Raw genomic sequence first — 24,432 nt, 5'->3', positions numbered from 1 at the left:
ATCTGAGCTCATCCCATTGCCCTGCTGTAGACTCATGCTTTTTGAGCAATCCTTTCACAGTGAATGGTGGCCTCATGGTGATGTTCAGAAGTCACTGCACAGCTCCAAATTACAATAACAATCCGCTGTTTTTGTTATGAGTATTCTGTAATTATTAGCAGTAAAGTATGCTCATGTGAGCAAGCATAGTTACTAAGTAAATATTGACTCACTCGGGTCTAGCTCACATGCACTCTCAGAACTGAAACAATTGGTTGTTGTGTGCTGAGCCCAGCTGAGCAGGGCTGACAAGGCCAGGAGCACTTCTCTGCATTTGAGGAGCCTTGGAGTCCATGCTGGGAGATTTACTCTTAAGCTGCTTACCTGTTGGTTCTCGTTACGTCAGAATCAGACTGTTTTGCCAATACATGTGTGCAGGTAGTGTGACTAGAGAGTTGGGGCTGACATGGTTATAACAGGCATTTCTAAAGAATATATAGTTTTTAAGTCAGACATAGAGTAATTCAGTTAATCTGGCAGTAAAGTTTGGGCAGACATTTTGAAGTACAAATGTGCCTCTGTACTACTGGATGAATTACATGCCTTTCATTTTAAGATAGATGTTTCTCTGTTTATTCTGCTTAAAGTGATTCACAGTACATCATTAGACGACATATTTAGCATAGACAGCTATAATAAATGTAACATTAGAAGATTTTCTTGTTGACTTTTTAATCTGGGAAAAAAAACACTGTAAAGCTCTGACTCGTAAAGCTGCAACTGCATTCCACTTGCTGGTGTTAGGTTTTTGTGTTTATTGACAAGCCATTACAAAGCCATTAGTGGCTATAGATCTTCTGCTAAGTATAGCCGCAGTAGAAACATGACACATCTGCATTAGCAGCCCGCAGTAGCAGTGGAAGCTCATGGCTGGGTACATTTCAAAGTCACCATGGCTATTCAATCTGCAATCAGAATGAATATCAAAACACATTTGTTGTGAGCATGCTGTGGCAGGGAGAGTTGTCCAGGTCTTGGGATTATCATGGCTAATCCCTCAATCTGACAAAGCAAGCCCATAGCCAGCGGACAACAGTATTTACTCTCTTTACAAACTGCATTCTGCAATCAATGCCAAGGACGGCGCTTTTCACCCTTTGCCCTTCCAAGTTCTCAGTGACACGTATGAACTTTTTAAATTTGTCCGTTCAGTCCGCATACAATTGAGATGAACCCTTTGTTTCAAAAAGCATTGCCTTGTGGTTTTTGCAGTTAAATAAAGATAAATCAGATTAATTGCACGTAGTTAGGGTCCACAATTAGTGCTTATTTATTTTTTAATTGTGATTAATCGCATGCTTTATTGTCTCTCTAAGCACACTTTAGTTAAAGCTAGAACAGCTTCTCCCTGCAGCCACAGTGATGTAAAATACATTCATCACTGCTCCTTGATGTCTCATTTCACTTAAAAAAAAACTAGGGCTGGGAAATTATTGGCAAATTAGATTAAATCGCAATATGGCATGCTGCAATTTTCGAATCCCAGAAGTTGCAATATTTCTTTAACTTGAAATGTGTCAAAGTACCAGTTTAATAAATCAATTTTTTGCAGTGGCAGAGATTTTATACACATTATGCAACCATTCAAGTGTCCATTTTTCTAGAATGGTATACAACACAAACCTCCTTTTTGTGTTTTGTGTGTTTTTCTTAATCAAAATTAGTGACATAAAAATGATAACTCCATTAAACAAAGCAAATGACATGGCATTTGCAATATGAGAAAAAATAGCTCATGCTATCTAAAACTGATGAAGCCTAGCGTTACTTCACGAAAGTCATACCCCAGCTGCAATCAGCTGGTAGCCAGCCTCACCTCCTCCACCCCAGCCGCCTCCTTTATAGCTTAAAGCTTGTTGCACCCCCATATTCAGATTGATACTACTATAGATTAATTGCTTCAGAAATAATTTCTTTGTTTTCAATACACATGTTGGAATTGTTTGGAATTATTTGTTGCTTGAATTTGTCAAAAAATACACAAGATTAACCCAAGAATAATCGCATATTAAATCGCAATCACAATATTTGGGGAAAAAAATCACAATTTGATTATTTTTGCAAATCGTTCAGCCCAATAAAAAACACAGACACCTCAGTGGACAGGTCAGGAGTCATCTGCAGCTTTTTAATGATCTCTTATTTAATTTTCAATCCATAGCATGTTCTTTTTCCTTTGTTAAGCCTATGTTTGAATCTTTGACCTACCTCTCAAAACAGGTTGGAAGTGATTAACCTTTCGTTTAAGATGGTAAAAAAAAAAACCAAAATGACACAAAAACAGTTTAAAATGGAGAATAAGGGATTTTGAAAATGCAATTAAAAGGGTGCAGTTAATCGCAATAAGCTACAGAAAATCTGAGATTAATCACAATTCAAAATTGAAGTCTTGACAGCCCTAGTTGCAGCTAGTATATTTATATGGAGTTTTTTACTTGCATGTTTACATCTCAGAGCAGACTAGACAAGGTGTGAATGCCCTGCATTCCCTGCAGAAGTTGCGGTTTCTTCTACCTTTGGTTATCACCAAAAGTTAGAAAAGTTAAAGTAGAGCATTCAGAAAATGTAGAGCATGTCCATGCTTTCATGAATTAACGTTCAGCTAGTTAGCCGCTTGCTAACTTGTTAGCGGAGTTAAAATGTTACTCAACTAAGCAGGAGGACTAGACTAGACTAGCTGAAAATAGGTCTTTGATGATAAAAACTGGTGAAAATTAAGTTGAGTTTTTGTCAAGAAGACCCAATGCAAGTGCTGAATTGTTGGACATTCAAAGTCTTTATGATGGCAAAAAGGACTGGAAGGCTAAACATAATCACACATTTAAAGCTCCTGTAAGAGACCACAACAAACAGCAACATTCATTGTGTGTTTGGTTTTTATACCGATAAGTATGCGTGATAGTCATGTTCTGTCAGTGTGTGTTTTTCTGTGTTGGTGGTAGATTTTATGTAGTTTGTGCTGTGCTGTGCAGTGCTGTGGTGCTTTGTGCTCAGGTGTGTTCATGTTGGGTTCAAAGACTGTGGTACCTGTTCAGTATCTGCCTTACATGTGGGATTGTTGCTCTTTGCTTCTTATGTCTCCAGTAATCTGCAGCCCAATCAAAGCTTCAAAAATCAAGCTGATCCTGCCTCAAGTGCTACTTCTAACAAATTGCTTTTTTGTGCTCTTGTCCCCCTATAAATCACTCTCTTCCTTTTCTTCCAACTACCATCCTGTCTCCCATTACTCCTCTGTCTTTCTGTACTCTTTTCTTTTATTTGCTCTTCGCTGCATTTCTGCTCAACTCCGCTGCTTATCGCGGCTCACTTGTGCTCCTCTGGCCATGCGATGACTGTGTCCTTTACCAGAGTGTAACCTGTGTCCTCGCTCAGCCTCCGCCAGTCCCCTGCACCCACCGCGTGGACCTGTTCGCAGCCGCAGCATTGACAGACAGAAGAGCGGCATGACCACGTCTGTGTCTGCAGATGGAGCCCTGGACCCATCACTGGTGAGGGAATCTCTTTGTCTTTATAGTTCTGAAGACTACTGGCCAAAACAGAAAATCACAAATTTAAAAAAAAAAAAAAGGGGAAATGTTATTTAAAAGTGAACTGATAGACTTATTGTCCTCCCTCACCTCCTTCACTCTTGTATCACTAAAGCATATCTAATGTGGCAGTCTAGATAATTTGCATACATGAAGTAGACATGATGGTGTAGCTTACAGATATGGGATTGCTACAAGAGGAAGTTTGTTTGCTTGTATTTGTCTGACAAGGATTTGATCAAGTCATATGCAGTTAACAAGAAATCAGAAATCTTTGGTGGCTCTTGAAGTTAGCAGGTATAAAAACCTCCTGGATGAACACAGACTTTAACTATGTGATTTAGTTTTGATGGTTTAATAACACTTGATGAATGAAATGTTTTGGAGCTCTGACAAGATGTTATGGTTGCTTTTTTATAAAATGGCCGCTTTAGTTTCTAAATTCTGTAAGAATAGTCTGCTCATTAGTACTACTAGCGTCTACTTTGTGAGTCTGGGCTCTTTTTATAAATAATGGTGTCTTGTATGCATGCTTTCAGCTGGGCTTATTGTTTTAACTCCACACGCCAGATAGACTTTCATATATCCATTGCATGGGATATATTTCACATTCATCTGTGAAACCTCCCATAAAAAATTTTGGGGAATGGCAGGACTTGAGGTAGTAGGCAGGAGCAGCTCATGTAAGTAACTAGAGCTCTGCTAGCGGGTGCTGTAGTTTTTGAACAGTCGAGCTTGTTGGTGGATCAAACTAATGCAGAGGCTGGTCCAGGGAAGTGCAAAAACATCATCCTGGCAAAGAAAACTGTGGTTCTTTGCTCCTCTTTTAAAGAAGAAATGCTGCCAAGATCTCAGAAAACTGCTGCTAGTGTTACACTCAGCCTAGGGGATAACAGATGTAACATAAAAGTGACCTCTCCCTCTCATTCCTAAGATGACCAAGCACAAAAAGGAACAGGAAACAAGCTTGCAGCCCACAAAAAAATCTTTTCTTTTATCAATGCAAGCAAAATTACCTCAGGGAGAGATCACAAAAATAACAAACAAAATATTCTTATAAATCAGACAACTTTCCTATGTTTAAAGAAAGAATTTAATACAAACTAACTAGATAACTTGAAATCACAGCCAAGACCATTTATGTCAAAGTCAAAAATCTTTATGCAAACTTTAAGTATATTTTTCCAACCTGTTTTTGTTAACCATGCTGAGATTACCACACCAACAGATTATCACATGAGTTAAAATAGACTCCATAAAAGATGAGGAAAATATTTAAAAGAGATTTATTATTAAATGCTCTCAACTTTCTCAAGAAGATCAGTCTCTGATTGGCTTTTTGCAGATGTCATCAGTGTTAGCATCAGGTTCTCATCAAGGATGGTGCCTAACTATCTTTACTGACTCGTCTCTACAGAAATGCCATTGAATGTTGGTGTAGCAACAGGTTGGCTTTAATGAAAATCAGTTAACATGTCTTTTGTCTTTGACATATTGAGATATAAGAAGGAGTCATTACACCAGTATACTACTTTAGGTTTCATTGTTAAGTCTTTAAAATTTACCGTAATTGTTGTTTGAATTTAAAAGGATGTAAATGTTCAGATTCAGACAAATTTATTTATCACTATGGGCAATTTAAGTTTTCGCAGACCATCAGACCATACATACATTTACAAAAAACAGCAAACAGGAAATGTCAGAGACAATAATGAATTAATACACATCCAGGTCGGGCAAAATTAAATTGAATGTTTTAGAACGGCAGCAAACTAAAGAAGAAAAATAAGAGATGCTACAGTCTACATTCAGACTGTGTGAAAGAGCCCCCAGCAGACGAACACAGTTTAAACCACTGTGGTTAAATGCCAAACAAGGCAAACAACATAAAAAGTTTCAATCCATGAGAGTACTATCATAGTTTAGCTTGATGACAGAATCAAAGATTTAGAATAAATACTACACCTACTTGGTGGAAAAGTACATGTAGTTTGTGAATGTGATAACATACAAACAAAGCAATGCGACGGCCTGAGGGCATGAAAGTAAACCCAGAGGACAGGATGTGGTCATGTTTGTGAAATCATTCAACAGAGGACTGAGTCAATGGTAGAAGCGTCCTCACTGGTAGCGTTAAATGATTTTCTTTCCTACATTTAGGTATCTTCTGAAAAACAAGTGCATGCCACTGTAGACAAATTTATAAGCTCATATCCTGCTAAATTTGCCTTACAAACTACTTCTGCAGGATGCTAACCATAGGGAAATGTTCCTGCAGCTGGTGTCTGGCTTTGCTGGTTCATACATTTCCTAAGTATGCTCAGTCTCAGATGATGTCAGAGATGTCTCGGGTGGTGTCACTTGATGCCCTGTAGTGCCTTTCTCTCTCTAAACCTGCAACCACCCCCCCTCCCTACTCCTCACTCTCTTCTGTGGCTGTGAAGGGCCTCATTGTCATAGCTTAAGACAAAGGGATCTACAGTAGCCTTATTAGAGACCAGATCAGCCAATGCAAAGCAGGACCACACCCTGAGTCCAGGGCCAGATGTCAAAAGCTTTTGGCTGTCCCTGCTCCCTACGGATTCATTGCCCTCTCTTTCCTCCACGTGCACAGATTGGTTAGAGATAATTGAAAATGTGTGACACTTTGGTTAAAGTGGAACTTTTCAGTCAGATGATCTAGGCTGTCTTCCTCAAGTGGGGACATTCCTTTAGAAAAATAACCAAAAGGTAGTTAAGATAACATCTCTTTTGGCAAAGTGAAGGTTTTATTTAATCTTTTATGTATTTATTGTTGGTTTATAAAATCTGTATTTAAGTAAAGGGTCTGTATGATAAAATAGGAGCAGTTTTCACATAGATAAATAAATTGCATATGTTTTTTGGTTTTTCTTGGCGCTCAGCACTAAAGATTGTATGTGGTCCAAAGCTGAATTATCTCTGTCTTCCTGAGTGTCACATATCGGACCCCGCTTCGCTCTGCTATCATCAAGTTTACAGTGGCAAACAGAGCACATGAATATTAAAAATAGATGAATTAAACCTGACCCACGGCCTCTTTCACAACATCATTGTTCACTGTTGAATCACCAGTGGAAGCAACAGAGGCTGATTTGTTTAATTAATCAATTATTCTAGATCTCTTTACCCAATTAAGAACCTTTTTTTGAAACAAATACATTTTGAGAACTGTAGATACTAAACTTGTGGCTCTTTTGTGATGATTTTTGGCTCTTTTATGTCTTAATTTGAAATATTATTCCCCCAGAGAACCTTTATAAAGGGAAACTATGACCTCAGAAATGATCCATTGCAAGTCACATTAATCAGTTTGAATCCTTATTTGCAATTTTTTACCTTTTTTTTTTCAATTTTTTTGCCATTTTAATCCATTTTTACTGCTTTAAGCCCACTTTGACCATTTCTTTTTGCCACTTTTTGCCTATTTTTACTACATCTATCCCATTTTTGCCACCAGTTTTTTGCCTCCTTTATCATGCTTTTTGCTATTTGCAATTTTTTAAGCCATGTTTTGCCATTAAATGTCACTGTTTTCGGCATTCTCTGCTGCTTTTTCACCATTTTTCTAACATTTTTGCCCTTTAAAGTCACTTTTACACTCATTTTTTGCATGTTTTTGCTTTTTTGGGGGCAATATTTAGCCTCCTGTAACTCATTTTTGGTAACTTCTCACCCTTTTTGCCATTTTTACTCCCTGGTTTTCCGCTTTTCACCCACTGCCATTTTTGGCCTACTTTGCCACTTTTTACTCAGGGTTGAGTAACTCTGTTCTAGTGAGTTGATATTATGGTGTTGAACTGATTTTTCTGTGTTAAGTTTAGCTAAATGATTTTTAGCCACACATGCTCAGATAAACTTTCAAATTCTGAACTTAAAAGTTCTCTGCATTATCTGAACTCTTTTGTCCTCTCTTTGCTGAACCACAGAAGGACAAGCAGTTAGCATCGCCTGGAAGGCAACGTCCTCCCTCCCCGTCTTCTACTTCCGTACGCAACCGTTCACCATCCCCTGCCCCCATTCCAGCCCCAAAGAGGACCCCCTCCCCATCAGCAGCTAAGTAAGGCAACGGCCTCTTCAAATACAAATTTAGTCATAATACAGCTAAAGTGTCTTAAGCTAAATACATTTTATTTGGGTTCCAATTTATTTTTCAGACAAAGCCCTAAAGCACGTCCACCTTCACCTGGTGCAATGAAACAACGCCCCCCATCCCCCCAGCCTGCATCTAAACCTCCACCTATCCAGAAACCAGCTCTCACTCCAACAGGACCCCCTACCCTGCGAAAGAGGGACTCTAAGCCCAAGGATCTGTGTCCTGTCCAGGGTGTGCCTCTGCAGTCGCCCGACTCCAGCAAGACCAAAGACAAAGATGGTGAGCAGTTCACTTGATTTATCATAAGCTGTATGTGTGGTTTTACTAAAGGTCTCTCAGGCTGACTTTACTATCACAGACGGCTGATTTTAATTAGTCTGCATCAATATTTGCCAAGACTGATAGTTCTACCGCCAGCCAGAATGTTTGCACTGATGCATGGAGACGACTTCTGAACTCCTGCTCTCTGTTTCTATTAACAGCAGTTCTTGCCTTCCAGCTCATACCTCTGTGATCATGGCTTAATACTGATTCAAGGAGAGTCTTGTTTTAACAGTGCAGAGTCTTATCATCCGCTAAGATAGGCAATCTACAGAATGGTGTCATTTTTTGTGTGTTTGCTTTAAACTGACGTGGCAGCAGCTCAGTTTGCTGTAAATCTCAGTGGAGCAGAAGGCCTGTTTAGTTCCAGCTGGAATTACATCCTGTTAGAACTGGGGTTGATTTTGCTGCCATCTACTGGACAGACGCTGCAATACCAGCACTGCGTGCAGCAATGCAAGAAGAGTTCTTTCTCTTATAGGATTTGGAAAAATAGTCCAGTTAGGTTCATGTTTTTCCCAATTTTGCAGTTTAAAATTGAAATTGAAATTGAAAATTTGAAATAGTTAGATTATTTACTTGTGATGATTTTGACTCATATTACAGAGGTGAAGTAAATTGTTGTATTGAAGGGAATGATCATTTTTACGTCATTCTCATTTTGATTTAACTAGTGCTGTCAAAATAATGTGGTAATTTTAACATAGGGATAACACTTTATGACGTCATACCCCACTGTTTTCACATTTATCCACCGTAGTGTTGTAAACTGGATGTAGAAACAAGCCAAAAATGTCCTGGTTGTTTGAACATTTTTATTATACACATCCAGATGATGCATACCGTCCAGTATTGATTAGTGAGACAACTTGCAATCTCTGTCTCTTTTAAGATGAGCACTCTCACCTGCGTGCAGACGTGCTACAGTTCTACATCCACAAAAGCTGAATTCATCCACTGATTTGCAGACTTTTCTGTTTAAAGGTTTACTCCTGTGTCGCTACTTTAAAACTTAGTAAAAAGGTCTGATGTTGCTCAAAAGTACATTCTTTGGTTTGGTTTTGATGCTCTGGGAAAAATTGCACTTTAGATAAATACAAATTATCAGGATTAATTATCATGATCTCAGTGTGGGGCAGAATAATCAGGATGGTCATTTTGGTTAATTTCTTGCAGCCCTAATGTCAGTAAAATGAAGCTTCCTGCAAATACTTGCATGCAAAGACAACTTTTTCATAGGGAACAACAACTTAAGTTTTAGAATAAAACAAAGCACCAGTGACGCAGAGAGCCAGTCAGACTGAGAGCAGACGTAGGCCAACTACAGCCAGTGAGGAGGATGCTTAATGTCAGTAGAGTAACAGATTAGACACAGTAAATTGTGAATTCACTGTTAATAATGTGAACCCAGAGGAAATAGTAGCTACAAATGATCATATATACATACATTTAACTCTTAGGCATCACTTTAATTTACTACCCTTTAAAGTCATTAAGGACAAAAACGTCCACTTCCAAAAAACTGACAAACTTAACAGATTTTTTTTTTTTCTTTTTTTAATCTCTTAAACAACTTCAGCTGAAATGGGGAGAAGTACCGTGTGCTCTCGTTCTGTGGTAACCTCCAAATTGAAGCCAGGTGCTCTTGAAGAGGAGTAAATATCCAAAAAACAGGGCCATCGGGGCAATCTTCATGCACACTCGCTCGAGTCAATGATTTAAGTAAAAAGGCTTTAATACATCAGGGCATATCTAATAAAAACAATAAAAAATCACGGGGAAAGCCAACCGGTTTCGACCACGCAGGGTCTTCATCAGGGCATGAACAAAACACTGACACAAGTGAGGTTCATTTAGAGAATCATGTGATCTGAAGGCTGAATCCACACCAGCTAGAAAGTATCAGGCTACAGAAAATCTCAGATTGAATATATAACCCCCAGTAATGGTGAAGAAATAGGATAAAGACATTATCAGAGAAAATTCATATGAAAAAATACCAAAGTGTGCTATATGTCACCAAATGTAGAATATAAGCTAAATTAATGAAAAGATGCAAGAGATAAAAATATGCATATGCTAGTACAACATGCACACTTGCATCTACACAAATACATACAAACACTTGTACATATATACCTACATATAAACACATAAGCACCCACCCACATACTAAAGAAGTAAAGGCTACAGTAAAAATATCTATAAACTTAAGACAGATTTTCAGAAAAAGGGGGGTAAGATGCTCAAAGAAAGGATGCAACTGAATTCAAACAGAATAGCAACTTAAGCTGTACTGAAAACTACCAAAAATTAAATTAATTTGAGGAACCCTTTTAAATGCCAGTTTGATTACTTAAAGTCAATGTTGTTTTTTATGAAAAAAGGCAAAAATCAATGTGTTGTCTTCCTTAAACCAAATGTTGGATGGCTGGGGTACTATTTCTAAATCCAGCTTGGACATGTCAGTGATTAACCAAAATTTTGACTTTGATGCATTATTAGTTTTTGTGTAGCATTAAGGCCGGTACATTTGTTTCAGTGTTCCCCTGACCTATTAGAGCAATTGAAATTTGAATTCCAAAATTTGCCAAGAAAAAAACTTGTTACAAAAAATTTGGACCATATGCACTAACACAGCAGAAGTGGTAAGCAGATAAAGAGGAAAAATTTGTCCTAATGCAGTGGTTCTAAAACTGGGGTCCGGGGACCCCTGAGGGTCTGCGAGCCACAGCTTGGGGGTCTATGAAATAATTTAAAATAAATTATGAAAGTAATGCCATATCATTAAGAATCACATATAGGGACCACAGTGCCATAAAACAACCATACTAAACCGGTGACTCCCACACGAGTCAGCTTTGGGCCAATAAAATCTCAGATATGATTGTGACATCACATAAATTTATCACTCGTCACGCATCGGTCACTTTGCTTGGTGTGCAGGTCCAGCCTGCAACAATGGATAAATATTTAAACGGGACCACTTCATGAAGTGATGCTAGGCCTAAACCAGCTAAACTGAGAAAATATGATGACAGCTATCTGGAGTTTGGTTTTATTGAAAACAGCGACAAAAGACCAAAATGTGTTGTGTGTCCTCATGTGAAGCCATGAAGCCCACCAATCTAAAGCACCATCTGATAACAAAGCACGCAGAGTTTGAGGACAAAACTAAAGATTTTCACCGATGAAAGGGTGAGGAAAACATCCGCCAGAAAACAGGAATGGTGAACCTGACCACAACCTCCAAAAAAAAGCAGAGGGCTTCTTGCTTGACTGCTCAAAGGATCACAAAAAGTAAGAAGCCACTCTCAATTGGACAAGAGCTTGTATTTAGGTTAAAGAGTTTAAAATACAGCATCTAGGTGTGCAAATAGCAGTTATCATATGTTTAATCAGTGTGAGGGTTATGTGGGGGTCCTTGGAAAATGTTCTGCCCTGTCAGGGGTCCCTAGCCCCCAAAAGTTTGAGAACCCCTGCCCCAATGGACAAAAATGTCCCTAGTGATGCCTGAGGGTTAAAAGTATAACCAATTACAAACAGGGACATACAGTAAATCTACCTGTAATACATTCCTACGAATGTCATCTATAAATGCGATCAGTTGCAATCAATTAAGCACAAAACCTGTAACTAATTAGATTATTTTTCAATCGAATGACAGCACTAAAAAAAGAATACAAAAATAATGGTTGTAGGTTTTTGCAAACTATTAAAAAATGGCGCTTGAATGTTAGCATGATGTTTGGAGCGTAACATTTCTACTGCAAAAAAAAGCTTTAAACTAGTATTTTAACAAACATTTAAAGAACTATTGCACCTTCTGTGATTTGAAAATTGCAGTAGGCCATATTGTGATTGAATCTAAATTTTGATTAAATGCTCATCCTTACTTCCTACTCAGTTCAATATGTTTATGATTGTAGATATCAGTTGCACGATACTGCCAGAGCCTTATTTTTCAACTTTAAAGATTAAAATATGTATTTGTTTATCTTTCCATGCTGCATATGAAATATAAACTCTTCCCACTATAGCCTGTGACAAGGACAATAGAAACTTTCATCTCCATTTATGGTATTTATTATCATATTGCCCAGACACATATGCTGTATCCCTGCAGAGATGGATGACAATCAGAGGTCTCTCTGAGACACAAACATGGTCATGTGTTAGTTACACAACTGAGTAAGGCCTTTTTTTTTTCCTCTGACGCATATAACCAACACAAGTCTGGCTTTCTTTATTCTCTGTCATCACTTAGCAGCTAATCACCTGCACCTTTAATGGGTCAGATGCTCTGATGTCATGTCAAGTGTTTAATGCATCTCCTCTGTTTGTTTCCACCTGAATATGAAGCTTCCTCAGGCACAAACTCAGCTGCTGAGGCGGCCAAGATCCTGGCTGAGAACCGCAGACTGATGCGAGAGCAGAAGGAGAAAGAGGAGCAGCTCAGGCAACAGCGGGAGGAAGAGGAAAAGTAAGGCCACAGTACAGCTGTATACCCTCTTGCTAAAAGTTCTAGTTGTTAAAAAGGGAAACCAGCTTCTTGATAAAATACCAGTAAAACAATGCATGACTTGGGTATATGATGTTCTTTTTTCATCTAGTAAAAAATAACTTAATAAATCCTCTGTTACCACTTCAGGTTAAGAAAAGAAGAAGAGGCCCGTTTGGCGGAAGAAGCTCGGCTGAAACGTCTGGAGGAGGAGAAGAAGCTCGCAGAGGAGAGGAAAATCAAAGAGGAGGAAGAAGCTCGCCTGGCAGAGGAGGACAGGTTGAGACTGGCAGAAGAGGAGGCAGTGAAGCAGGCCGAGCTCCAGAGGGAGCGAGAGGAGGCCGAGGCTAAGGCTCTGGAGGAGGCAGAGAGAGTCCGTCAGGAGAGAGATCGCATCATGCAGCAGAACCAGCAAGAACGAATGGAGAGGAAGAAGGTAGGGACAGACTGATGAAGGAATATGATCTTAAGTCAGGTTTACCTCATCCTAAAGAATAACAGTGTCCTAACAGCATTTCACACTCACTGTCCACACTGTCCTTTAAAAAAACACTCTTTCTCCTGTTAATTTCAGTTTCCTCTTATAAAGAACTAGACTGGTTTCTGAGCCTTTCACTACCACTAAAACTAAAAACTTTGCTAAGCTTCCATATTCCACTGCAAGTTCAGCTGCTCCTAATACGGGCACTTTATGGCCACCCTATGTTCTGTTAGCTTAATCCTGCACTTAGCAAGCTTGGTTTTATGGCTATCACAGAATAACTTGTAAAATGGCTTCCTTGACATTATAGTGTATCCACGGCTGTGGCTTTGGTCATGTGTTGCTGACCCCCCCCCCCCCCGCTCTGTTCCATTTACCAGGTTCTTTAATGCCAAATCCATGTCTGTTTGCCACCACCATTGCTTATCCAAACAGAGGACAGACTGACTTTTTTAAAAATCAGTCTGTCATATGACAGCAGCCTCTGCTGTGTCTTCTCGTCATTTATGGTTCTCAACTGGTTGAGTCACAGGACCCATCATCAACTCCTCATGGAGAATTGCGACCCAAATTTTGGAGATCTTTTTGGTCAATCAGATGTTCTCAATAAAAAAAATAGTAGAGCTTGGGCCTAAGACAGTGCAAACGCTTTGACAGAACAACGAAACAGGACAGTCTCATAGACAATTTGGCGCAATTTTTTTTCCCAGGCACACATGGAAAGGGCTGAAAAGGGCTTTGCAACCACTTTTGGGTCCCGACTCACCAGTTGGGAACCACTTATTTATGCCACAAATTAAAGGATCTCTCAACACCATTGTCAGCGAATCACCAAAGTCACAGTCCTGCACCAGCTTTCTCAGCTCTGCCACACTTTGCATATTACTCTTGTATCCCATATCGCATTATATCTTACTCTGGTGCCCTCTGTTGGCACTGAAGTGTATGAACATCCCACAGTAACGTCAGAACAAAGGAGAAGTCTCCAAATGACATTTTAGGAGTTTATAGAAAATCTGTACATATTTATGATTTTTTTTTATGGCACCAGTTTCAAACCAGAACACCTAAGAAGTCTTCTGAGAAGTATTGAGGACAGTCGAAGCAACAGTGTGGGGTCCAAATCAACACAGACATACAGACTCGCTGCCAGTTATAGTAAAGAGATATGACAAGTAATTTTGAAAGCAGAGTAACGAATGTGTAAAACTTTGTATTGACAAATACTTGACAGCTTTGAGCCAAATAGTTTTCCCTCTGTGTTGACAGAAGACAGAACCAAATACATTTCAAACACAGTTGTGGATATTATTTATGCACAGCTTTCTCCACTCTGTAAAGCAAGCTAACAAGCTCTGAAAAGTGAGCAAAGTGATGGAAATCCTGGAATATTCCATCCAATACTCTTTGTGCCTTGTTATCTAACTGTTCCTCACCCATCTCAGCAAGGACAGCACAGAGGAACAGAGTGACAAAGGAAAAACATTAAGCCGCCTCATGTTGTGTCGCACTGCATCGCTCACATGCTGTCAGGACACCACAGTATGAATCAATATAAACATGCTGATTTTGTTGCTGATGCTCATCACGTCCAGTTAGGACACAGTGTAAGATTAAAATTGTTTGCCAAGAACTCAAGGCAGCTGTAGTCTATCAAAGGAGGTCACAGAAAACCACAATTATTCTGAAACAACTCAACAAATTTAGTTATTCACTGCAAAAAAATCTGAGTATAAAAGTCATGTAACACTGTTGGTCACTTTCAGTCAGTAACCTCCTTTCTAACCCTTTTCTTCAATCATCGTGTGGCTTGACAAGACAAAGATTTCTTAATGTGCTTCATTGAGTAGATTCAGATAACAGATAAGTGTTTTTTTCTGTTCCAGAGGATTGAAGAGATAATGAAGAGAACAAGAAAAGGAGACCAAAGTGACTCAAAGAGAGACTCAGGAGAAGACGATAAATGCACACCGGAGGATGGTGATGAGGGAATGGACCAGATGAATTCAGAGACCATGAGTAAGTGTTTTATCTTCTGGGTTTAACACTGATGAACCTCAGGATAGATAGATAGATTCATGCTTCACTGCATTGTGTTTGAATTGTTTTCCACAGAGGGTGTGTCTCCTCTGTAGGTGTTTGTTTGCATACGCTTTACATAAAGAGTTTGTCTGTGCAAATTCACATTACTCATTGTGACTCATCTATTTAACCTCTTTTGATATTGTAGGCCAGTCAGATGACATCCTTATGAATGCAGATACAGAGGAGTGCAGTCTGTCCTCTGGAGAGCCGAGCAAGCAACGAGAGGAGCCCCTGGGCAGTGTGAATGGAAAACCAGAGACAGACGACAAGGAGAATAACAACGGCTTTAACACAGAGGAGAATCAGGCTGGAAGGTAATACGTCATGATAAAAGAATTAAACCCCCAGCTCAGAGCTCTTGCTGATGGATTTTGTGTTCATTAGAGTAAATAATTGAGGGTAAAATTCACCTGTTGCAATGAAAAAATATGACCCCTGCTGGAATTGTGAGAACAAGAGCACTGATTGGTTTCTGTGTGAAATCTCAACAAACAGCAGCCATGGGTTTCCTCTCAACCAATATCTGTATTCAACCAATTTCTGTGCTCGAGCATCCCACCATAAACCCAACATATCCTCCCGAGATCTCATGTGCACTTGTGAGAACATAACAGAATAACAGAATTTTAGAGATAGTTGTCCAGAATTTCAATAAAAGTTTGAGTAATTTGCTTAGAATGTCTGGAAAATTTGCTGTCAAATTTTCAGGAATTTGCTTTTTAGAAATGTATTTGTATATTTTGGAGCTTGGGAAGGGAATTTCCTTTAGGAATTTTTAAGATTTTATAAGGGGATGTATTTGTACTTAAGGCGAAGTATGTTTAGAAATTTTCCATGGAATTATTTATTTATTTATTTATTTGGAAATTTGATTTAAAAACATTTGGGGGAATTGGCTTGAAAATTTTGCAAAATGTGCTTGAAAATTTTCTAGAATTTTACATGGAAGTTTTGGTGAAATTTTATGTAAATCTTTACTTTTATTTATTAATTTATTTATTTATTTATTTTTATTTATTTATTTTTTAAGTTATTTTGGGACATTTTGAGGTATTTTTAAGGATTTTTTTTTATTTTCATAGAAATCCTTGATAATGTCTCAGAAATTTCAGGGAATTTAGGGGGATTTTTTATGTTCTGGGGGATGCAGTTTAAAAAATTCACATATTTTGAAGTTTGGGTAGGCGACTTCCTTTAGAAATTTTCACAATTTTTAAGGTATTTATTAGTATTTAAGGCAAAGTATGTTTGGAAATTTTCCATTGATTTTTTTTTTTTTTTGTAGATTTGATAAGAAATTTGGGGGAATTTGCTTAGAAATTGCAGAATGTGCCTGAAAATATTCTTGAATTTTCAGGGAAATATTCGGGGACATTTGTGGGTATTTTTAAGGATTTTTTTTTTTTAAATTTTCACAGAAATCCTTGTTAATGTCTCAGAAATTTCAGGGAATTTAGGGGTAATTTTTATGTTCTGGGAATCTCTCATTTCAGGTTATTCGAACTTTTAGTGGAAATTTAGTTCATACCTAGCATTAACAAGCTATTGTGGTCGATCATCAGAAAAACAGGACTACATGGTACATCTCTGAATGACTGACTCCATTTCTTACTGACTGAACAGCTCCCTACCAACTGTCCTAAACAGTCAAAACGTGTAAAACATTTTTACAAATTTATATTTTTTGTGTGTTGTATAGTGAGACAAGCTTGTAGTCCTTGTATGCACACATAATGTTTTGGTGAAAACTACTTTCTGTTCAAATACGAGGATTAGGTTTTAAACTTGTCAGGCCCTATTGTTCCCAAATAAGAGTAGAAACTAAAAATGCTTTAGAAATTAAAGCTCAGGTCTCAGGAGGATATTTCACGGTCTATATCTTGTGAATTGGTAGCTTGAAAGTGGATCTTTTTCAAAGTTCAGGGGATTCTGGAAGCATTACAGTGCTGAATGAAAGGGAATTTGAGGAGAACTCCAGCTGAAATAGGCGTCACATCACAGGACAGACCACATCCCATGAGTCAGACTATTTTAACAGGAAATGCCATATTTACTTTTACACCTAAAAATTGTCTTCACATTTACCAAAACTCTTCCGCTGTAACTAGTTTCAGAAATTGTCTTTAAAAGTGAAACTCAGGATTTTTCACTGAAAATTATTTTCAGTTAGAGACAGACTAGATAGAAAATGCATGCATGCGTGAACAGAAACCCAGATACTAAAGTCCATAGAGTAGACACAGTCATTGCAGGTTTTTGACCTTGAAACATGTTGAACAAGAACATCCATGTGAACACTGAGTTTCTCTCTCTATCTTTAACTAAATTTTCAGCTTCTTGGTGTGCAACATACGTTTTCACGTGTGTCAAAACTGTTTCCCTCCTCCACAACTTTTCACTTAACAACCACTGTTCCCCCACCTCTCTGCAGTCCAACCCCAAAGGGCCGCCTCGTCGAGGGCTCTGAGTTCTTGAACGAGCAGGACGCTTCCAAGGTGGTGACTGGTGTCAACGGTAAATCCAATCAGTGGAGCTTTGAGGAGCTCATAGATCTCAATGTCCACTCCAAGACTCGGCCCCTCATGGAGGCAGAGGACTGTAACCAGGTCTTGATCAACTGTGACAGTAGCTCAGAAGGACCCAGGGTAGCCTTTGAGGATAAGGGAACCCCGGTGAACACCCTACATTCCTCTAATCAACCTTTAGAAGCCATGTCAGGTGAGTTAACCCGTCCACCACGAGTGTACTCTTTTTTTAATGAAAACTAACCTTTTCTTCTCTCTCTGTAGAGATTTGATGCTGCAGCCGTCGCTGAGAAGCCTCTTTCTGTTGCACTCGTGAAGTTCCTGTCCAGCTAAGCTCCTTCACAAAGAAAAAAAATCCTCCACAAGTTCCAAACAGCTTCCTCTTCTTCCCCCCCTTCAAGAAGGAGGTGAAGAAGAAATGCCACCCCAAGTGCTACATTTGCACCCTGAATGATGAGGAAACAAAAAAGATATATAAAGGTTATGCTTCAGGGAAATTCCATTTATTCCTTCAGTGTGCTCGCTCCAAGTCTTTCTTTCCCTTGTGTGTTTAGTACTTTTCAAATATTTTTTCTATGTTGTATCCTATTTTGAAGATATTTTTTAAAAGTTTTGTCTCGTAAGGGGTGCGTTGTTGTAATTTATTAATTTTTGGCTTCTTTACCATAATTATTGTTATCATGTTTAGTCTTTGTTGTTTGAAAATATTCCATGACATGTACATTAGGCTGTGTGAATTGAATATATGTTAATATTGTGAGCTAAAGGAAGGAGCGTTAATACATTCTGTTCAATCTAAATTTACTTGACTGGCTGCTTTTTTGCAGCATCCAGAAATATGGCCTTACGATTTGTTCCAAAAAACTAATTTCTAATGTGAATTGCCTGTGCTGAGGCTGGCATACGCACAGATACGCAATCATCTGATATGTACCTGGAGATGAATCCTGTCTGTACACTTTATTTCACTCCATAGCGATGTGAACTTTTAGCCTGATATTTCATAAGTAGCAGACATCTAGTCTCCCAGCCTTTCTCCCCATGTTCTCCCTTCATTGGCCACTAGAGGGCTCTAGAAGCACAACTCCAGCTGTTACATTATAAGTTGATGATGTTGATTCATGACAACACTGTACTGTAATTCACATGTTCAGATATGGTTTAACAGTTTTGTTCCATTAGTTTTTTGTTCTTTTTTACATATGTACATAGAAATAATGTTTACTAACATTGTCACAGTTTAAATTTAGTCAGGTGGTGACAGCCAGCTCATACCACCATAACAAGCCTACTTGATAGAGTTTCCAAGCTGCATTCATTACCAAATTTAACTTGAACGTTAGGCTGTTTTGTCAGAAAATCCCGAGTTCACAATTGACCTAAAAATCCAGTCTCCAAGTATCAGGATTTAACATCCACAATTCACCTGTCCTGTCTGTAAGGCTCCTTCATGAATTACTGTATTTCAAACTCACCTTTCCAACAGACTAGCTGCTACATCCGACAGAATACATTTCAACTATTTTTATAAATTTGGCTGTTTGTTTATATAAGAAAATACATGTCTACATATATTTAACTGTTATTGTATTGTGTTTATAATCAGTATTAGGCAAACAAAAGCCATGTTTAGGATGAAGTTTTTTCGTGACTGTTCTATAAGGTAGGTTTCACAGCCAGGACACTCAGAATTCCCAAAGAGCTCTGCAAACTAGAGACCAAGCAGGGGCTCTTCCAAACCCTATTTCTGACCTCCCAGACACTTGACAAGTATTGGTAGGGATGCTGCAGCCCTTACAACACATCTGTGTTTATTTGTGCTGATTTTAATGTTAAAAATTAGTTTAACACTATGTCCGAGACATATCAGCTCAGGTCACTACTTTATTATTCTAGGATTGAGCCAGGGCCGGTCATAAAACATGGGTCAGACTTTTCCCATTGAACTTCAGGATATGTCGTGTACGTGTGTTGTAATTCCCTCTGTCTGAACAGTCCACACATGAGGTTTGGGGACCTTGAATTTTGCCTTGTTCTCCACATTTCTAACAAAAACTCTCTTGTGCATGTAGACCAGGGGCTTTAGATGTTCGCTTTGATTAATAAGTTCAATGAATGTAATGCCAGGCTACAGAAACCGTCCTTTTAGGAACTAGTTTCCCGACATTATCACCTAGAAAATAAGAGACTGCACTGTCAACAATTACTCGCTGTGTTTGAGGAATGCTTATAAAGAGTAGCTTTACTGTACAGACTCGTAGGAGAGTGGTGTGATGTTCTGAAAGGAAAAGAGGTCTCAAATAAGTCCCTGAAAGCTTCCCTTGTCCTCTCCCGGCCTGGTAAATGGGACTGATGTAGCTGCTGCTTGAACCGATACTGTATCTTTCCAGGTCCTGCTGCATCTTTGAGGGCTTCAGTTCAGACCTGATCACCCTTGAGGTTGTCTTTACTAATAGGATAGAACAGTGCCTTAGATTGAAATATAGTAGTATTTTTATCTTATCACATTTAACTGAAAAAGCTTGTCCTTACCTCGGCCTCGACAATCAGTCCACCCAGCCTGGGAGACTTTGTGAATATGAATATTTTCTCTGGAAGATTTACTAAACCTAACAATGCCCTGTCTGCTAATAAGATTTGTACTGTACATATATCTAAAAGTGTACTGAGATGATAAGAACTGTTAAAAAATAAAGTCTTGCTTAAATACTCCTTTGCATGTTTTTGTTCTCTTTGGAGGGGTGACTCTAAATTGCCCATAGATGTGAGTGTGGGTTTGCCTGGTTGTCTGTCTCTCTATGTCAGCCCTGTGTTTGACTGCCAACAAGTCCATGGTGTACTCCGCCTCTCGCCCTGTGACAGCCGGGGTAGGCTCCACCCCCAAGCGACCCTGGGATAGGCAGTGTAGGAAATAGATGGATCTTTTTGCCATGCAAACTGTAGAGACATCAAATCATGTCCTCCTTTATTCTTGTTACATTTACACCCACGTCTTGAATACACAAGCAGTCTACATCATCACTTCAACCTGAAATCCATCCACAGAATCCCTTTCAACATTCATAACTGCCCTAGATCAGTTATCAAAGCTGGTATGACAGAGTAGCAGCAAAGAAAAAGCATAACATTCCCTGAAAAGTTCCAGTTTGGCAGTGGTTCCCAGCCTGGGGTCCCGGTACCCCTAGGGGGTCATGAGGCCCTGTCTCTGATGTAAAAATTAGATATGCATCTTTTTCTTCTAAATCATGATTAGAAATTGGGCCTCACAAGCCTGATTTTCAAGTGCTCTAAATCAATAGTGCTACAGTCAAAGTGTCTGAAAATCAGCAGATATGTTCCTGGGAATGCACCCCACAGTATTCTGTTGGACTTTATAGATCATAGTTTGATTTAGATTTTTTTATGATTTTTTCATTTATCTGCTATTGTGCTGCTTTTCCACGGGATCACTGCAGCTGATGTAACTCCTGAAATTGTTCAGAAGCTCTGAGTTCTTCACTTAGCCTCTGTGCTCCAGCAAAAAAGACAAAATCGATTCCTGGGTTAAAGCCATTTCATCAAAATATGTAACCATATCAGGTTAGATAGAAAAGGGCCAAGCAGGGGTTATCTCGTCCACTCTGTGTGCTCCCCCCCCTCTCCCTCTTCAACCCAATTTTTATCAGCTGCCCCCGCCAAAGGATGTTTTTGAGTAGAGCAAATTGAACCCATAAAATCCTGGTTTGTGGATCAATATCCAAGCTGAACATCATTTAAATTTAGATATCTATAATTACCAGACCACGTAAAACATTATTCAATGATTCAGTGGCGTACTTAGAAATTCTGGGGCCCAAGGCAAGCCCAGGCATGGGGTCTGCCATATCCATTATTCTCTCCCTTTATAATTAGTGAGAAATTTAAACAATATTTTTTTTTCTTAGGGTTAACACTCATATATCTAAAAAGTTCAAACAAAAACACCATAACATATAAAAATGAATGCCATAAAATACTACAGAATCGTGTCTGTGTAAACAAAATAATCCCCATTAAAAATGCACTTTGTTGTCCATTAATCTGTCATGTAGGGATGTTCCAGAGCAGTGGTTCTCAACTGGTCTGGCCTTAGGACCCACCAGTCCGTCTTATGACAGATCACGACCCAAGTTTCAAAAACATTTTCCAAAACATTTTCAACAACGCATGTTTAGTTAATTGAATATGTTGCAGTTTGGAGCATGATTGGACCAAAACACCTGATATAAACAAGAAAAGAAAAAAATCATTTCTTGGGGTTCTATACATAAAACAGTTATAAACAGTATGTGGGCTTGGGGGGTGGGGTCAGCTTCTCCTCAACATAAGTAGGAGGGTCCTTGGAATAAAAATAGTTAGGAACCACTGGGCAAGATGGAATAAGCTACTTAACTCTATGAATAATTATTAGGCCAGATATCAATGGAAAATCATGGCGGTTCAGTCAGTTGGGAGACGTTGGGGACGCTCCATACCGGGCTGCAGCAGATGTTGACAACCTAAAACGAGCCTGTTGAAGCGAGTGACACGCTCTAAAAGTCGACTTGAATTGGCCGGGGTTTTTTTCCTGTTCCTGATCTAAACCAATCTAAGATGGCGACCTTATCCAGAACCTGAACCTGAACTGATCAGCGTTGATTTCTCCACCTGTGCGGCAGGAGATCTGCATTCTAGTTCTCTCTAACCCAATGCCCCCCACAGCTCTCATCTCACTGCTCTGGATTGAACTTTTGTTGCATTCTTCCTTGGACTTTAACTGAAAGACATTCACTGAATTCATCCTGATCTCAGGGGCATATAAGGAGACTCAGTTGAAACATATTGAACTGTCGAAACATATTGAGCTACTGATTCATATTGAACTGCTGATACATATTGAACAGAAACAAATTGGGTTATCATTGGGTTAAAGTGTTTGTTTTGTTTCCTGTTAAAATGGTCATGACTAATCTGTATATATTGTAAATACTCTGCACTATAATATAATACAAAAGGTACCTGCAACACAACTTACCTTTCTGCTGCTTATTGTTGCTGGTCCTCAGCCTCCTAGAGTGAGCCTAGAAATTATAATTTGACTCTAGCCCATCAACTATATACTGTTGGTTATCATTACTTACCTGTTAGCATTTTTACTTTCCAGATTTCCCATTTGCATACTGAGTGTAAATGCTACATTAACACAGTGGCCAATAATATCTCATTCACACAGCAAATGTTTCTTTATCCAAAGACTGCTACTTGTGTGAGTTTTGCTCGGTAAGTTTAAAATTTTTCTGTTACTGCAAAAGTAGGGATTATTAAACAGTTCACCTGAATGTAGTTTTAAAGTTTTAAAGATTTTATAGTACTGTTTAATTGCTGTACTCTTCTCCAGTTTGGACCAGTTTGGGACATTATCTACCTCTGATAACCACTCAAATCACTGTAATCTCTCAACAGAGCTGATGATTTTAAGTTGTTTCAGTGACCAAGTCAGCCCTGGTTATTTTAGGCCTTTGGTTGTGTTTTACGTTCTGTTTTATTTCTTCTCAAAAAATCTCAAAACCCTCTTTTGTAAAGTACTGTAAAAAGAGACATGTTTTAATAAGAGCAGTGTCTCATTATTGAATGTTTGTATACATATTTCAGGACCATAAGGGAAAAGCCAGTATTATGAGTTAAAGGGTCAAAAGTGTAAACTTAGACAATTTTTTGATAACTTCAAACTATGAGATGAGAAGAGTGAAATCAATTTATGTTGTTTATTTATCTGTCCAAAGGAAGCCACTGCAGGTTGCAAAAAGATCCTATTTGGCTTTGTATTCTCAGGTTTCTGACCCCTGTCCAAGGCAAGGCAGCATCAGATGGATTTCTCAGTGACAGTTCACTGTGGAGGCCTAATATAGTTTTTATTCTGTTGTTTTCATGCAGTGCCCCTTGAATATCAAACTTTTACAAATCCACGTTTGGTGCAATTTAATCAACAAATTTTAATGTTGATGAAAATGTGTTGTATTATGTTTTGTATTAAATGTTATATATTGAACTGTTTGAAATGCTAGTCCCTCTTATTCCTATTTGTAAAGAAAGCTAATGATTAATCTTATGTATATTGATATGATTACTGATTCCTGGTCCTAAACATGTGGGAGGAAGGAAACCAGAGGGACTGCATCTTCTTACCTACTTCGCCTTACTTCACTAATGCAGTGAAGCTTTTTGTCGTCTTGAAACTAGTTTAAAATAAACACATTTAAAATACACTTAGCTACGTAGTTGACCATTCAAGGGTGTTTACATGTAAATTCTTTGATTTTTTTAAATCAACCTTTTTGTACATAGTTCATCTTTTAAAAGGAGTTAAATTTGTAACTGACTTTAACATTACCAGAAACATATCATTCCAAATAGTATTTTTCCCAAATGACACAGAATTATTGGATATTAGAAGGATTCTGGCTGTGGACTAGATTCATCTGTACTTTAATCAAAAATAAATATCTTCAAATAGTTGCCAAAACAGTCATAAGATAAAGATAAATCACCTCTTGGTTTGCCTTGATGTAGACATTTAAAGCTATATACAGAAATTATTAAGATTTAGCAAGTATACAAGTGACGTTCTGTTTTTGAATTAAATTTGAGGTCTGAGAAGAATTAGAAATGTTCATGAAATCTGCTGCATTTTTTATTTTATTTTAGAATAAACCGTTCATTAACAGTTTGTGTTTTATTGTTAGTATAAACCTACTACCATTAAAGACTTATATCTGCCAAAAACACATTGAATCTCCAGTGAAACTCTCTATCAGTGAAGTATGACACACATCTCTGTAGAG

The 24,432-nt window shown here is 38.4% G+C and overlaps 1 protein-coding gene across 16 annotated transcripts in view; it reads left to right on the top strand.

Moving 5' to 3' along the window:
* Positions 1-20,305, top strand: part of map7d3 (MAP7 domain containing 3) — a 44,180-nt gene extending 23,875 nt beyond the window's left edge. For 10 of the 16 annotated variants that reach the window (XM_041797086.1, XM_041797083.1, XM_041797079.1 and 7 more), the window contains 9 exons: positions 3,388-3,527; positions 7,514-7,644; positions 7,742-7,959; positions 12,364-12,484; positions 12,653-12,938; positions 14,870-15,002; positions 15,214-15,382; positions 17,500-17,786; positions 17,858-20,305. In XM_041797086.1, coding sequence (XP_041653020.1) covers positions 3,388-3,527; positions 7,514-7,644; positions 7,742-7,959; positions 12,364-12,484; positions 12,653-12,938; positions 14,870-15,002; positions 15,214-15,382; positions 17,500-17,786; positions 17,858-17,865 — 1,493 coding nt within the window. In that variant the 3' untranslated portion in view covers positions 17,866-20,305. The remainder of the gene's footprint in view (positions 1-3,387; positions 3,528-7,513; positions 7,645-7,741; positions 7,960-12,363; positions 12,485-12,652; positions 12,939-14,869; positions 15,003-15,213; positions 15,383-17,499; positions 17,787-17,857) is intronic. The other 6 variants (XM_041797087.1, XM_041797088.1, XM_041797085.1 and 3 more) reach the window with 1 other exon arrangement.
* Positions 20,306-24,432: the final 4,127 nt, after the last annotated feature.

This window comes from Cheilinus undulatus, linkage group 10 (assembly GCF_018320785.1).
Source record: "Cheilinus undulatus linkage group 10, ASM1832078v1, whole genome shotgun sequence".
NCBI lineage: Eukaryota > Metazoa > Chordata > Actinopteri > Labriformes > Labridae > Cheilinus > Cheilinus undulatus.
Note: the sequence above shows the minus strand (reverse complement) of the source record. Positions and strands in the feature narration are given on the sequence as shown.